Raw genomic sequence first — 13,897 nt, 5'->3', positions numbered from 1 at the left:
TGATATTTCTCATAGTGTGCAATCCATTTAATTTATCAATAATGCGTGATTACGTTGTTAGCTCCGATTGAGGATATCTGGTACTTTTATTATATTACGATTGAACTGTTTTCAGCTAAATAAAATACAATTATTTACCACCACTAATAATAATAATGGACCAAAACCATAGTGGTTTTATTATTTATTTAATTTTCTGATGTGTTTTCTTTTATGAATTATTTAATGACTTTGCATCAGATGTTAAAGAACTCGCATAAGATTGTCATTAGATCAATATGAAGGTTTGGAAATCCCAGAACTGTACCTTCAAAACAAGAACATAGTTTAAGATCATCTGAGTCACAGAGGATAGTGAAAGCATTATTAGGTAATGGTAAATCCATGTGTGATTCATTAGATGAAGTGTGAACGGCTAAATGTGCATCAGTAACACGCATTTAACATCTTCATCTGACAGATGCATGCAATACAACACATGCACAAACTCTTCCGAGGCTGTTCTTTTATTCAGGCATCAGAATGAACAAAATTTGTACAAAAATACTTTCCTGCCAATGCATCCCATTCGAGCATTGCACAAATATTACAGTGAGATGCACAATTCAAGTTTCCTGCAAAATAGCACATTTAAAAGATAAAACAAAAATATTCCATTATCCAGGGAATATTTGAAAGGCACAAAACATAAGAAACAGCAGTTATTACAGATTTTATAACTCAAGAGGCATCTGTGTGAATTTGTGTAATTGTGTCATGTGGCCCAGCCACCATTAAACCATGAAATAAATACAGATCCATTGGAAAAATCTAATCCGAATTTGATCCCTCACATAAACAATCACGTATTGACAGCCATTTGGATAAATCTCTACTGTTAAAGGTCTTTTTGTACAGAACAATTAACAAAGCAGTAAAAGAATAACAATACTTTCATTACAAAAATATCTACAACAGTCCAGACGGCAGCATCGCGAGCACTTCGCTCCAGTGTATGTGATCTGCATTTGTCTGTGGTTCAGACGGGTTTACACGAGCTGCAAGACACAAAACATCATAGTCAATCAACCGACACTGTTATACAAAACACTTATTGCAGGTTCAGTCCCGATGCAGTAGTCTGAGCTAAAAGTCATCATGAAACAACATTTGCAACACATTTTACTTCTGTAATGTGATGCATTTCCGAGTGAAATAAGATATGTAATTAGAAAATTGTAGGGTGAGACTTGATTTTTTTTCTGTTGGCCAGAACTTTGAAGTTCCAAAAAGCACATAAAGGCAGTATAATGTAGTCCTTATGTCTCCAGTGGTTAAATCCATATCTTTAGAAGTGATATGATAGGTGTAAGTGAGAAAAAGATCAATATTTAAATTCTTTTTTTTACTATAAATTCTCCTCCCTGCCCAGTAGGTGGTGATATACAAGAAAAAAAAGTAAAAATGTGAAAGTAAAATTAGAGATTGATAGTAAAAAAGGACTTAAATATTGATCTGTTTCTCACCCACACCTATCATATTGCTTCTGAAGATATGGATTAAGCCACTGGAGTCTTAGATATAGATTATGCCATTGTGTCCTTTTTGGAGTTTAGAAATTTTGGCACCCATTCATTTGCATTGTATGGACCTACAGAGTTGAAATATTCTTCTAAAAATCTTAATTTGTGTTCTGCTGAAGAAAGAAAGTCATACACATCTGGGATGGCATGAGGGTCAGTAAATGATGAGAGAATTTTCATTTTTTGTGAACTATTTGTTTAATTGGACTGTTAAAAGTGGGTGTTCCATACAAGAATGTAGTCAAAGCTGAATGTGAGTTTGCAGTATATTATGGAGAACTACTCCCCTCCTGAAACACAGAGATACCTTTTGAGGAGGCTTTTTGACCGGACATGGAGGCTTAAGCTCAAGTTCACCCACCATAGCATCTCCACACTACTTTTTCAAATCTATCACTATTTGTTTTTACTGGCAATTAATTACTGTTATCATTTGGCTAGATTTTAGAATACAGAAGCTTAAAACAATGCCTAAACAGCTATTTGGATTTTATCTAGACTTTAATACATGTTCCTAATCTTAATGTGAATGATTCATCAACGTACATCCAAAACAATGTAATAGTCTTTCATCAAAATGTAATAATTGTTCCGCCTCTGAAACAACTTTCCTTTTCATATGACATCACAAGTCCTTCTTATTTTTTAACCCCTTCCCAAATTTGTGTGACATTCAACGGTGTCGGAGCAAGTGACAGTAATGCTGAAATCCATGCAGTGTAAAGGTGTCACCTGTCTATCCTTGAACGCTCTCTGGTGTGCCGTTCCCGTAGCCACCTTTAGATTTCATCTGCGATTGAACAGAGTCCACCTGCCAGAGACAAAAAACAACACTGAGTTAAGAGGAAATAATTTCATCAGAATTGTAAAAATAACAGATCATCCATTTCCTTTAACAGACAAATGAGAATAATGCATATGGTCAAAAGCCTTCAGTTTCCCAACAATTCTGGTGTGACATTTCAACAAACTATTGTATTTGTCAGTCAAATGTTCCTTTTTTTTTTTTAAACAAATAGAATGTATGGTGAGGTAATTCTACGAACAAACACTGAGGTAATTCTCATGTAAATGCTGCATGCCTATGTAATTTGCATAGTGTGTAAAATCTGCTGATATCAAGTATGTGTGAGGCGTAATGATACTCACAGCGCCCAGCCCCATGTCTCCAGAACCCACATGAGTCATGTGAACAAAGTTTGTGGGTTCTCCGATCATAGAACGATCTATTCTCCGCCTCCGCTTCTGCAATTCACACACAAGAAATTATAAGATGAAGAAAAAAGGCATTTGAGACGCACATTCACTCTAAGCCACTTTTCCTTCATTAACTGCTCAAAAAACACACGAGACTCTCTGTAAAGTTTAATGAACCTTCACTGCTGGCATAATAAGGACAGAACTGCATGTTTAGCGTGTTTGCGACTCACAGGTTGCGGCTGCTCGGCGACGCAGCAGCTGAAACAAATCCAAAACTCGGTCATGTTCCTCCTGCAGCACTTCCTGCGTTTCACTCTCTTTTCTCTCTTCCTGTGTGACTTTCACTTGTCTCTTCCTGCTCAGCGGCCACACACGTCTGCCAGAAACTGATTTCAGCGACTGAACGCGTGCTGGTCATGCGTCCACTGATGCTGATGCGGGTCACAGGCTCCTCCTGAAAGATGCAACATCAGCGTCATCACACAGTGAACATCTGCACACTGATTATACAACAATAATACACACATTGCACACACTGTGGTTTTGTGTGACATTTCCTCTGCAGCACAAACACACATTTTCCATCACACAGGGGTGTGCTGAATCAACAATTAACAATAAACATGTTAATAAAGAAATAAAAATCTGAGGAGATGCACAGAGTCAGAAATTAAAAGGCCTGGGACAAAAAAAAGAAGAAAAAAAGAATGCCCTCAAAATATGGGGGCAAAAAAAAAATGAATTCCTCTGCCTTTTATTTGTAACATCAGATATATTTCTTAATATTCCATTCCAGGCCTAGGTATACAGGTTATTGCATGAAATATGAGATTACGTTTAAGTTTATGGGTAAGAGATAATACATTTATTAATCTAATGAAGAATTTGATTCAATTAACAGAATCACTTTAAGTATTTGTGATGTATTATAGACTAATACACACACAGTTGTGCTCAAAAGTTTGCATACCCTTGGAGAATTGGTAATATGTGTATCATTTTTAAAGAAAACATGAGTGAGCAGGCAAAACACATTTCTTTTATTTCTTATGGGATTCATATTCAACTGTAGGTTATTACAGAATGGTGCAATCATAATACAAAACATGGCAACAAAGAAAAAAATTAAATCACCCCTGTTCAAAAGTCTGCATACCCTTAGTTCTCAATACTGTGTATTGCCCCCTTTAGCATCAGTGACAGCGTGCAGTCTTTTGTAATAGTTGTCTATGAGGCCCAAATTCTTGCAGGTGGTATAGCTGCCCATTCGTCTTGGCAAAATGCCTCCAGGTCATGCAAAGTCTTTGGTCGTCTTGCATGAACCGCACATTTGAGATCTCCCCAGAGTGACTCGATGATATTAAGGTCAGGAGACTGTGATGGCCACTCCAGAACCTTCACCTTTTTCTGCTGTAACCACTGGAGGGTCAACTTGGTCTTGTGCTTAGTGTCATTGTCGTGCTGGAAAGTCCAAGAGCATCCCATGCGCAGCTTTCATGCAGAAGAATGCAAATTGTCTGTCAGTATTTTCTGATAACATGCTGCATTCATCTTGCCATCAATTTTCACAAGATTACCCGTGCCTTTAGAGCTCACACACCCCCAAAACATCAGTGAGCCACCACCATGCTTCACAGTGGGGATGGTATTCTTTTCACTATAGGCCTTGCTGACCCCTCTCCAAACATAGCGCTTATGGTTGTGACCATAAAGCTCTATTTTGGTCTCATCACTCCAAATTACAGTGTGCCAGAAGCTGCGAGGCGTGTCAAGGTGTTGTCGGGCATATTGTAACCGGGCTTTTTTGTGGTATTGGCGCAGTAAAGGCTTCTTTCTGGCAACTCGACCATGCAGCTCATTTTTGTTCAGGTATCGTCGTATTGTGCTCCTTGAAACAACCACACTGTCTTTTTCCAGAGCAGCCTGTATTTCTCCTGAGGTTACCTGTGGGTTTTTCTTTTGTATCCCGAACAATTCTTCTGGCAGTTGTGGCTGAAATCTTTCTTGGTCTACCTGACCTTGGCTTGATATCAAGAGATCCCTGAATTTTCCACTTCTTAATAAGTGATTGAACAGTACTGACTGGCATTTTCAAGGCTTTGGATATCTTTTTATATCCTTTTCCATCTTTATAAAGTTCCATTACCTTGTTACGCAGGTCTTTTGACAGTTCTTTTCTGCTCCCCATGGCTCAGTATCTAGCCTGCTCAGTGCATCCACGTGAGAGCTAACAAACTCATTGACTATTTATACACAGACACTAATTGCAATTTAAAAGGCCACAAGTGTGGGAAATTAACCTTTAATAGCCATTTAAACCTGTGTGTGTCACCTTGTGTGTCTGTAACAAGGCCAAACATTCAAGGGTATGTAAACTTTTGATCAGGGCCATTTGGGTGATTTCTGTTATCATTATGATTTAAAAAGTCATCAATTTCAAAAACTTTTTTTTTTCATTAAACTTTAGTTTTATAATGAAATAAATTAATAAGGTGGCACAATTATATTTTTGTCTACAAAACTAATTTCAAACATTTATGCGTACACCTTCAGATCAAAAGATTTTTAAGATCATGAGAAACATTTCAGTCGTGTTTCAAAAGTTTTATATATGTATATGTGTATATATGTGTGTGTATATGTGTATATATATATATATATATATATATATATATATATATATATATATATATATATATATATATATATATATATATATATACGTATTTATATGTATGTATATATATATATATACACACACACACACACACACATACATACACATACATACATATATATGTGTATGTATGTATAATCCAGGGTGCAACTTCATGGAAAAAAGACAGAGGTGCAGTATCATCAAGCAGTATTACTGCTCTCAGGAAACACCTCTTGCATTAACCATCATTTTATTAATGAAATTAAAGGAACATCAGAAAATAATTCGATTTTATCATCACCAAATTAGATCCGAGCTTTACGTGGCAGAATCAGAGTTATTTTATGGAAGAATGTAAATACAGCAGTTTAGAGGTGTTACATGTATTAAAAGTTGTCGGATATAGTAAATATACATATACATTTAATATTAATTAATAAACACAGACTCGCGCAGCAGCAAACCTCAACCACACATTAGCATGCTAACATACAATCAAGCTGTCCTACAGAACAGGTTGAGAAATAAACCCAAACGTGGAGCTCAAAAAAAACTATATTTCATAATACAGGTTGGGTTTATAAATAAAAAAAAATAAAAATAACCTATCCTTTTCCCTCAAAGTTTATGATAAAAGGGAAGATGTTATGTCTTACCTCGAGCACTTCCTGAAAGTGGCTATCTGTCAGAGCCAATGGAAGCTCCGCCCACTTCCGCCGAACTCCTGCGAAAGCACGCCTTCTTCTTCTTCTTCTTCTTCTTCCTGTTTTTTTTTTTTTTTTTTTTTTTTTTTTTTTAACGGCGGGTGGCATCCAACGTAAATGGCGCCTTACCGGCACCTTTTGCTCCGGAGTGTGGAACAGAGCTTAAATTCTACCTATCAATCCTGTTTTTCTTATGAATTTAAAGAAAGTTCTACTGTTTTTCCAATTTTACATATTTGTTAATTCCTTGATACTGCACTCCTTAATTCCATTCTTCATCAACTCCTCCATCATATTTGTCCTTTCTTGTTCATATTTAGTGCATTCAGTAATTACATGTGATATATTCTCCTCAACCTGACAGTATTCACACAACCCATCTGGATGTTTTCCTATTATTTTTAGTGTATTATTTAAATTTGAATGTCCTAACCTTATTCTGTTGTAAACAACTTCCTCTTTCCTCGACTTACCTATATTTCCTATTTTTTTATTAACTTTATTGGTTATGCTGTAAAGAAATCTACCCTTTGTTTTATTGTTCCACATTCCTTGCCATTCTTCTATTGCTTTACCCCATATTACTGCTTTAACTTCTGACTTACTTAATGCAACTTGTAATTCTATTGATTCTCTTTGTAATGCTTGTTTTGCTAATTTATCCACCTCCTCATTTCCTTTTATACCCACATGTGCCGGAACCCACATAAACCTAATTACTGTACCCTCTCGAATTATTTTTGTATGTACTTGTAAAATTCTAAACAGAATATCTTGTCTTCTGGATTTGAAAGTTCTCAGGCTCTTAAGGACTGAAACAGAGTCAGAACATACTAAAATGTATTCTGGTTTGTGTTCTTCTACCCACTGTAAAGCCATGAATATTGCCAGCATTTCCACTGTATAAACTCCCAAATAGTTTGAACTTCGTTTTATTCCACTTTCTTTCCATTTTGGTACTATAAATGCTGCTCCAATTGTCTGATGCTCTGGATCTTTTGACCCATCTGTAAATATTTGTATATACTGGGGGTAATTAACACTGACATGAATTGAAAATTCTGTTGGTAAATCTATTTCCCCTCTTCCTGCTTTCTTTATTTCCAACATATGCATGTCTATATGTGGTGTCTTATCTGTTTCTGGGATTACAACTGTTGGGCTCATCTTGACTCTATTAATCCCCATGTCTTTTGCATATATTTCTTTTATCATGTTCCCAGATTTCTTGTATCACCATTTTTGTAGGATGTTCCTCTTTATGCCCTTTAAGACTGACCCAGTAATGAATCATTAGCTGTTTCCTCCTTATTTCTAGTAGCATCTCTCCTGTCAGAACTTGCAGAGCTGATATGGATGCTGTTTTTACTGCTCCACTGCACTGCCTAAGAGCTTGAGCTTGTATCTTATTTATTTTTTCCAATAAAGTTTTGATGCTGACCCATATACTATACTTCCATAATCAATCACAGACCTAATCATTGTCACATATACAATTTTTAATGAGGAGAAGTTTGCACCCCATTCCACGCCACTTAAACTCCTCATGATGTTTATTACTTTCTGACACTTTCCAATAATTTTATTTATATGATCTGCCCATGTTAATTATGTTTCAAATAAGATTCCTAAGAATCTAAAAACTTTCACCCTGTCCAATGTTCTTTCATACATTTTCAGGTTCATTTCTGGGAGAATTATTTTCCTTGTGAAAACTACTGTATTTGTCTTTTCTACTGAGAATTTAAATCCTCATTCATACGCCCATTTCTCTACCTTTATTACTGCTTCTTGTATTTTTCTATTTATATGCAGAATGTTCTTTCCCTTTTTCCAAACTGCCCCATCATCTGCAAAAAGAGATCTTCCAATATCTGGTTGAACTTGAGAAAAAACATCATTAATCATTATAGAAAACAGACTTGTTAAACTCCCTTGTGGAGTCCCATTTTCTATTTCATGTTTATTTGATATTTCGTTTCCTACCCTTACCTGAATAGTCCTATTTCCCATAAAATCCTTATCCACTTGAAAATTCTTCCTCCTATATTCATCATTTTTAGTTTTATCAGAAGACCCTCTTTCCACATCATGTCATATGCTTTTTCAACATCGAAAGTGCACCTGGGAAATGTAGTTCATATGAAGTTCTCACAACTGACACGCGCCCCGATGTGACGAACGATTATGGAACGAGTGAACACTTGAACCGTGATGTTCACTTTAAAACGGATAAAAAGAGAGGAAGATTCGAGGTTTAAATGAACATGCGGATATGTTTTACACGTCATAAGAAAAATTGCTCCTCCAGATGGCGACGACATCACAACAACAGTCAGATTCATAATTTTTATTTTCGAACTTCAAAACACAGTCTGACATTCCTTCAACTGAAAGTAATGTGCGAATAACCAGTAGAAATGTTTACTTGTGGTCAACATTTCTCAAATGCCATGTCTGTATATATAAAATATGTGCTGTTTATTTAAGAACATTTTTAAAATAATTACAATTGTTAGAAAAGGGAAAGATAACATTTAGCCTTTTTTTTATTTTTTTTTTATTTTAACAAATATACAATGAACTGATGAAATATCTAAATAAATATGAACAAAAAGGCATGGTATGGTTAGAAAGATGACTGCATATTGTCATTGTTTCAAATAGTTTATTGCATATTAAAGAACCGCTGGTTTCCTCAGACGTGAATAAATGTGTGGAATGTGGATCTGCAGTAACTGAATCCATGTAAGGAATAAACGGATCCCAGGAATACTATGAACACATCCAGAACATTTAGTCAGGAATCAACACGTCGCACACGATCTGACTGAACACACTGTCTATCTGTAAAGAATGAGATCTTCAAAGACCAGACAAAGGAAAAGTTCAGAGGAAAAAAACATTAAATCATAACCATAATTAGAAAATGGAAAATGAAAGCTCATTCACAGACTCTTGAATTAGAGACTAGAACCTATAATTTGACTGACTGATGAACTGAATCTAACCACAAATAACACGTTATAAAAACAACTACCACAACACAAATGTAAACAATAAAGAAATGAATGAATAATATATTTTTATTGGTCCTTCAACACTTTACAGAGAAAAGATCACACAATTGATTGTGATTAACATATTAAATGGAACAAAGAAAAAGGAAGAACAAATTAAGCCAGAAACAAGAGGAAAAGACAAAACAAAAATAAATAAATAAATAAATAAATAAATATATGAAATAATAATAAATACAAATAAATAAAGAGGGCATCAAATGAAACAATAATTTATACATTAATTAATGTAAAGAGTTTAAAGGTGGTGCAAACTGATAAATGTTAGGGAATAATGTGCTTTTGTTTTGAGAGTCATGGTGTGATGTTGTATTGTTGAATTTGCTTTTCGTTAGCACTGACCAGTACTAGATGTGTGAGATGTGTTTTACTTAAACACACATGAACTGAACACACACCGGTCTGTGACTCTGGCTTTACTCTAGTTGAAAGATTTACAGAATTCTAAAGAAATCAGTTTTCTTTAACCGACTTTTTCAAGAGCACGCTTGAAAATGCTAAATTATTTTATATTACATGCTACAGTGAGTAAATAGAGCTGTACTACTTAAAAAAATGAATAGTTTTCACACATTTTCAATGTTTTTATTTATTATTATTTTATTAAATGTTTATAACAACAATTAACATTGTCACAACACCACAATACAACAAGCCAGGGTCCTTTATAAATATTTCTGTCCAATATTAAGTCCTAAGTCCTCATACAAAGACAAAGTTCTAATTGCTTTAAAAAAGTTCAATAAACACATAACGAGATTGAAACAAGGCTTGCAATAATTCAGTTCATCTTTATGTATAAATTATTCAGCGAAAAGCAAAGCAAAATTAATTAACTAAAAATATCTGACTCTTCTCTCTCATAATCTATAAACGTCAGAATAACATTCTCATATTTCATCATGAATGTATAACAGAAAGTTTGCTGAATGTGGCCCTCTTCCACCCACACAGGGCGTGGCCATAGACTGTGACGATCCAGCTCTCCGATTGGCTGGCATTACTTTTCCGCTGGCCCGCTGGTTTATATATAGTCAGTAAGCGCGCACTTCGCAGTAGTGTCTGAGCGGCAGTGAACGAAAGAGTTTGTCTTGGTATAAGATCGCGAGGCAGCGCCATCATCCAACTCTCATTCAGCGCCATGGAGGAGTCGAGTAGTTGACGTTTCCTTTCACCTTCTCTTTTTACGCTTTACTTCGTACGGTCATCGATCCGTTAACAGCGTTACCAGCCACTTTTCTCCAGATTTGACGCGTGTCTTCCAGTTTGAAGATGAAGTTCATCATCGGCATCGGCGGGTGAGTGAATGAGAGCGCATGCTCAGTCCAGGCCGCATGCTGCGCGCGTGCCACTCTCGTTAAAAAAAAAAAAAAAATTCAGTATAAAACAATTAACCATTATTCAAAATACAGTAGTTACCCCAGTGACAGTTACTACAATATTACTGTGGTTATTTGATGTTAGTCGACACTTTCAGGAAAAAAAGAAAAAAGTAATTGGCAGGTTCTAATAGCTTCTTACACTGTTGCAGAAATCGAAGAAACTTGTATTTTGGCGGAAGGATGAAGGTAGTTTTTGCTAATCTGGAGAAATATGAATATGTGACGTATTTGCATAATAAAGTTATGGTCTTATTTATGTGCCATGGTGTCATATGATACACCAGTGTTAAATGCATCATGGACTATTATGGAAATACCATAATGCTTTCCAAAATATATGGTGGTACCATTGTAAACGAGAAAGGCATTGCACTGTTTACTCTTTGATACTTTGTTGTTGTGATGTGTTTGACTTGAATGTGTTTCTGCCCCACAGGGTCACAAACGGAGGTAAAACAACACTGACTGACAGACTGATCAAGGATCTGCCCAACTGCTGTGTGGTTCATCAGGATGACTTCTTCAAGGTGAGTAGGTGCAGAGAATACGCACATCTGAGCTGTAGGTTATTCATTAATGATATAGTTTTATCGCTTAAGTCACGTGTTGTAGCTGAGACAGTTCTAGTCTAGTTGTAAAGGACGGTTAGTGGTGGGTGTCTGGAGGGATCACCATCAGCTTGTGCTGGTCAGAATGTTCTGGAGTGCATCTCATTGGTGTATGTTTCAGCCCCAAGATGAGATTGCAGTTGGTGAAGATGGCTTTAAGCAGTATGATGGTAAGCTGGGCTCTTATCGAAGGGTTGCTGTGTTGTGTGTGTGTTTAAGCAAGGCGCCTTAATTAATACATTTTGCATGTTTATTTAACTAAGACGCCTGGTGGTCTGCGACACGTCTCCTCTACTAACTTGTTGCATTTACATGTTTGATTCTGCAGTCATCTCTGCCCTGGATATGGACGCCATGATGAGCACCATCCATGCCTGGGAGCAGAACCCCGTCAAGTTTGAAAGATCTCACGGCGTCAACAACACCCTGGACTCGGAAATCGTTCCACGTGTGCAGGATGAAGGGGAAGGCGTTCATATCCTGATTGTGGAAGGTTTCCTGCTGTACACCTATGGGTGAGATGCTATGTCCATACACTACATGCACAGTCGTTGGTGTGTGGGATGAACAAAGTCTTAACATTTGGGGGGCCTGGGTAGCTCAGCAAGTAAAGAAGCTGACTGCCACATCTGGAGTCACAAGTTCGAATCCGTGGCGTGCTGAGTGACTCCAGTTAGGCTTCCTAAGCAACCAATTGGCCTGGTTGCTTGGGTGGGTAGAGTCATGTTGGGTTAACCGCCTCGTGGTAGCTATAATGTGGTTCGCTCTCGGTGGGGCGCGTGGTGAGTTGTGCGTGGATGCCGCGGAGAATAGCGTGAAGACTCCACACATGCTATGTCTCCGCAGTAACACGCTCAACAAACCACGTGATAAGATGTGCAGATTGATGGTCTCAGCCTCGGAGGCAACTGAGATTCGTCCTCCGCTACCCGGATTGAGGTGAGTCACTACACCACCACGAGGACTTAGAGCGCACTGGGAATTGGGCATTCCAAATTGGAGAGAAAAGGGGAGAGAAAAAAAAAAACTTATTTTACATCATTGTAACCTCAAATAAAGATGAAAGGGAAGTTCAATAAAAATGGTTTATATGAATAGAATTGAAGGGTATTCCAGTTAATAAAACGCTTTACAAATTAAAGGTATTTCATATCATTTGATTATTTTCTCTTTTTATTTGAAACTTCATGTATAAACTAAAAGTTCATGTTATTCATAACAATCATATGCCAAGACATCAGTGCATGTTATACTGTAATGCTGAGTTAAAAACAAAACTCAATATAGTTTAACTACCTCTAATGCTTAGTTCTGACTCTAAATTCTGATTGAATGAGCCACACTCAAAACTGTTGTAAAGCTGATGTGTTTACCTGTGGCCTCACATAAGATGATTTTCATGACAGTTAATTGGGATGTTGCTCTGCGACTGTAAATGACTTTGCCCAGTGTGATGCAAATGATACATTTTTATTAAATGTATTTTCATTGTGTTTCAACAGACCTTTGATCGATGTGTTCAACCAACGATACTTTATTTCCATTCCATACGAAGAATGCAAAAAGAGGAGGAGGTGAGTATTGCATCAGCGTTTGAACTGAAGTCGAAGAACTAAAGGGGTTTGATTTGGCACCTGATTTTTGTGTGTATGTGTGCGTGTTTCAGTTCAAGGAACTATGCAGTGCCAGACCCACCCGGTCTGTTTGATGGACACGTCTGGCCCATGTATGTGAAACACACAAAAATCATGGAAGACTCAGGGGTTGATGTCGGTAAGTGTTTGTATGGTTGTGTGTGTTTGTTTCTGATGCATCGAGACTCCAGACATTGAAGGTTTGTGTGCATCTGTGTTACAGTGCAGCTAGATGGAACCATGTCTAAGGAACAACTGTACAACTTTGTGTACGGAAACATTCTCAACGACATCCAGAACAGTCTGCCGTGAACAAAGGTACTGCAGCAGCGCCTGATGTCTAATGTGCAGGATTGAGTATTGTTGTGGATTTTGTGTTAACTGCCATCTTTGTGTCTCCTTGTTGTAGATCTGATGATCGGCTTGAACGTCCTAGCGCTGCAGGATGAAGGCTGCTTTGATTCCTGCACGCAGCAGCAGTGTGTACTCCAGTCAAGACAGCGTCTGCAACGCTTTTTTATATCTGTTTTTATATCCTCTATATTTATTGCTTATAAAGCACTTATAACGCTACTCATCTGTATTAACATCAAGATGGAGAATGTTCTGAGGATGGTTGCAGCTACAAGCACAAAGCCAATAAAAAGAAGCTCCTGCAAAGCGTTTGATCTTGTTGATTGTTTTACTGAACATGATACATGAAATGATGTCTGCTGGTTAAAAGAAAAGTTCAATCAAAAATGAGAATTATTGTTCCAAACCTTATGACTTTCTTATGGGGAACTAAAAAAGGGGATGTTTAGCAGAAGCTTCACACTAATCCTATTCCATGCAATGAAAGTTGTGACTAGGGGCTGTCATCTCCAAATAGTATCAGAATAGTAGTCCATATGACTTGTGCACTATATTCCAAGTCACATGCTGTGTGAGGAACAGACCCAAAATTTATACATCAAAACTTGGATCTCTCATTTGTGCATGAATATAACGTGAGGTTTGACGTCAGTGATACCTAACTTGATTTTTGCCTATCATTTGACCAATTGTGCCATGCCAGGTATGGAAGTG

The 13,897-nt window shown here is 37.0% G+C and overlaps 2 protein-coding genes across 3 annotated transcripts; one reads left to right on the top strand and one right to left on the bottom strand.

Moving 5' to 3' along the window:
- Nucleotides 1-490: 490 nt before the first annotated feature.
- Nucleotides 491-9,685, bottom strand: LOC127417438 (CDC42 small effector protein 2-like). Of its 2 annotated transcripts, XM_051657501.1 has the most exons (5): nucleotides 6,078-6,233; nucleotides 2,993-3,216; nucleotides 2,712-2,807; nucleotides 2,295-2,373; nucleotides 491-1,037 (listed from the first exon to the last, which is right to left on the bottom strand). In XM_051657501.1, exons 2-4 carry the CDS (start codon nucleotides 3,044-3,046, stop codon nucleotides 2,299-2,301), a joined length of 225 nt encoding a protein of 74 aa, XP_051513461.1. In that variant the 5' UTR covers nucleotides 3,047-3,216; nucleotides 6,078-6,233; the 3' UTR covers nucleotides 491-1,037; nucleotides 2,295-2,298. The 2 variants fall into 2 exon arrangements, 1 of the variants encoding a protein (XP_051513461.1); XR_007893276.1 differs by lacking the exons at nucleotides 491-1,037; nucleotides 2,295-2,373; nucleotides 2,712-2,807 and adding an exon at nucleotides 8,118-9,685 and having other exon boundaries at nucleotides 3,059-3,216; nucleotides 6,078-8,008.
- Nucleotides 9,686-10,253: 568 nt separating this feature from the next.
- On the top strand, nucleotides 10,254-13,492 carry LOC127417440 (nicotinamide riboside kinase 2-like). The gene is made up of 8 exons (XM_051657502.1): nucleotides 10,254-10,503; nucleotides 11,024-11,114; nucleotides 11,317-11,365; nucleotides 11,524-11,710; nucleotides 12,698-12,769; nucleotides 12,862-12,968; nucleotides 13,053-13,147; nucleotides 13,239-13,492. The coding sequence occupies exons 1-7, from the start codon at nucleotides 10,478-10,480 to the stop codon at nucleotides 13,139-13,141; spliced, it is 621 nt and encodes a 206-aa protein (XP_051513462.1). The 5' UTR covers nucleotides 10,254-10,477; the 3' UTR covers nucleotides 13,142-13,147; nucleotides 13,239-13,492.
- Nucleotides 13,493-13,897: the final 405 nt, after the last annotated feature.

Source organism: Myxocyprinus asiaticus, chromosome 26 (assembly GCF_019703515.2).
Source record: "Myxocyprinus asiaticus isolate MX2 ecotype Aquarium Trade chromosome 26, UBuf_Myxa_2, whole genome shotgun sequence".
In the NCBI taxonomy this organism is placed as follows: Eukaryota; Metazoa; Chordata; class Actinopteri; order Cypriniformes; family Catostomidae; genus Myxocyprinus; species Myxocyprinus asiaticus.
The sequence above is the reverse complement of the archived record's forward strand: the minus strand, read 5'-3'. Positions and strand labels throughout refer to the sequence as shown.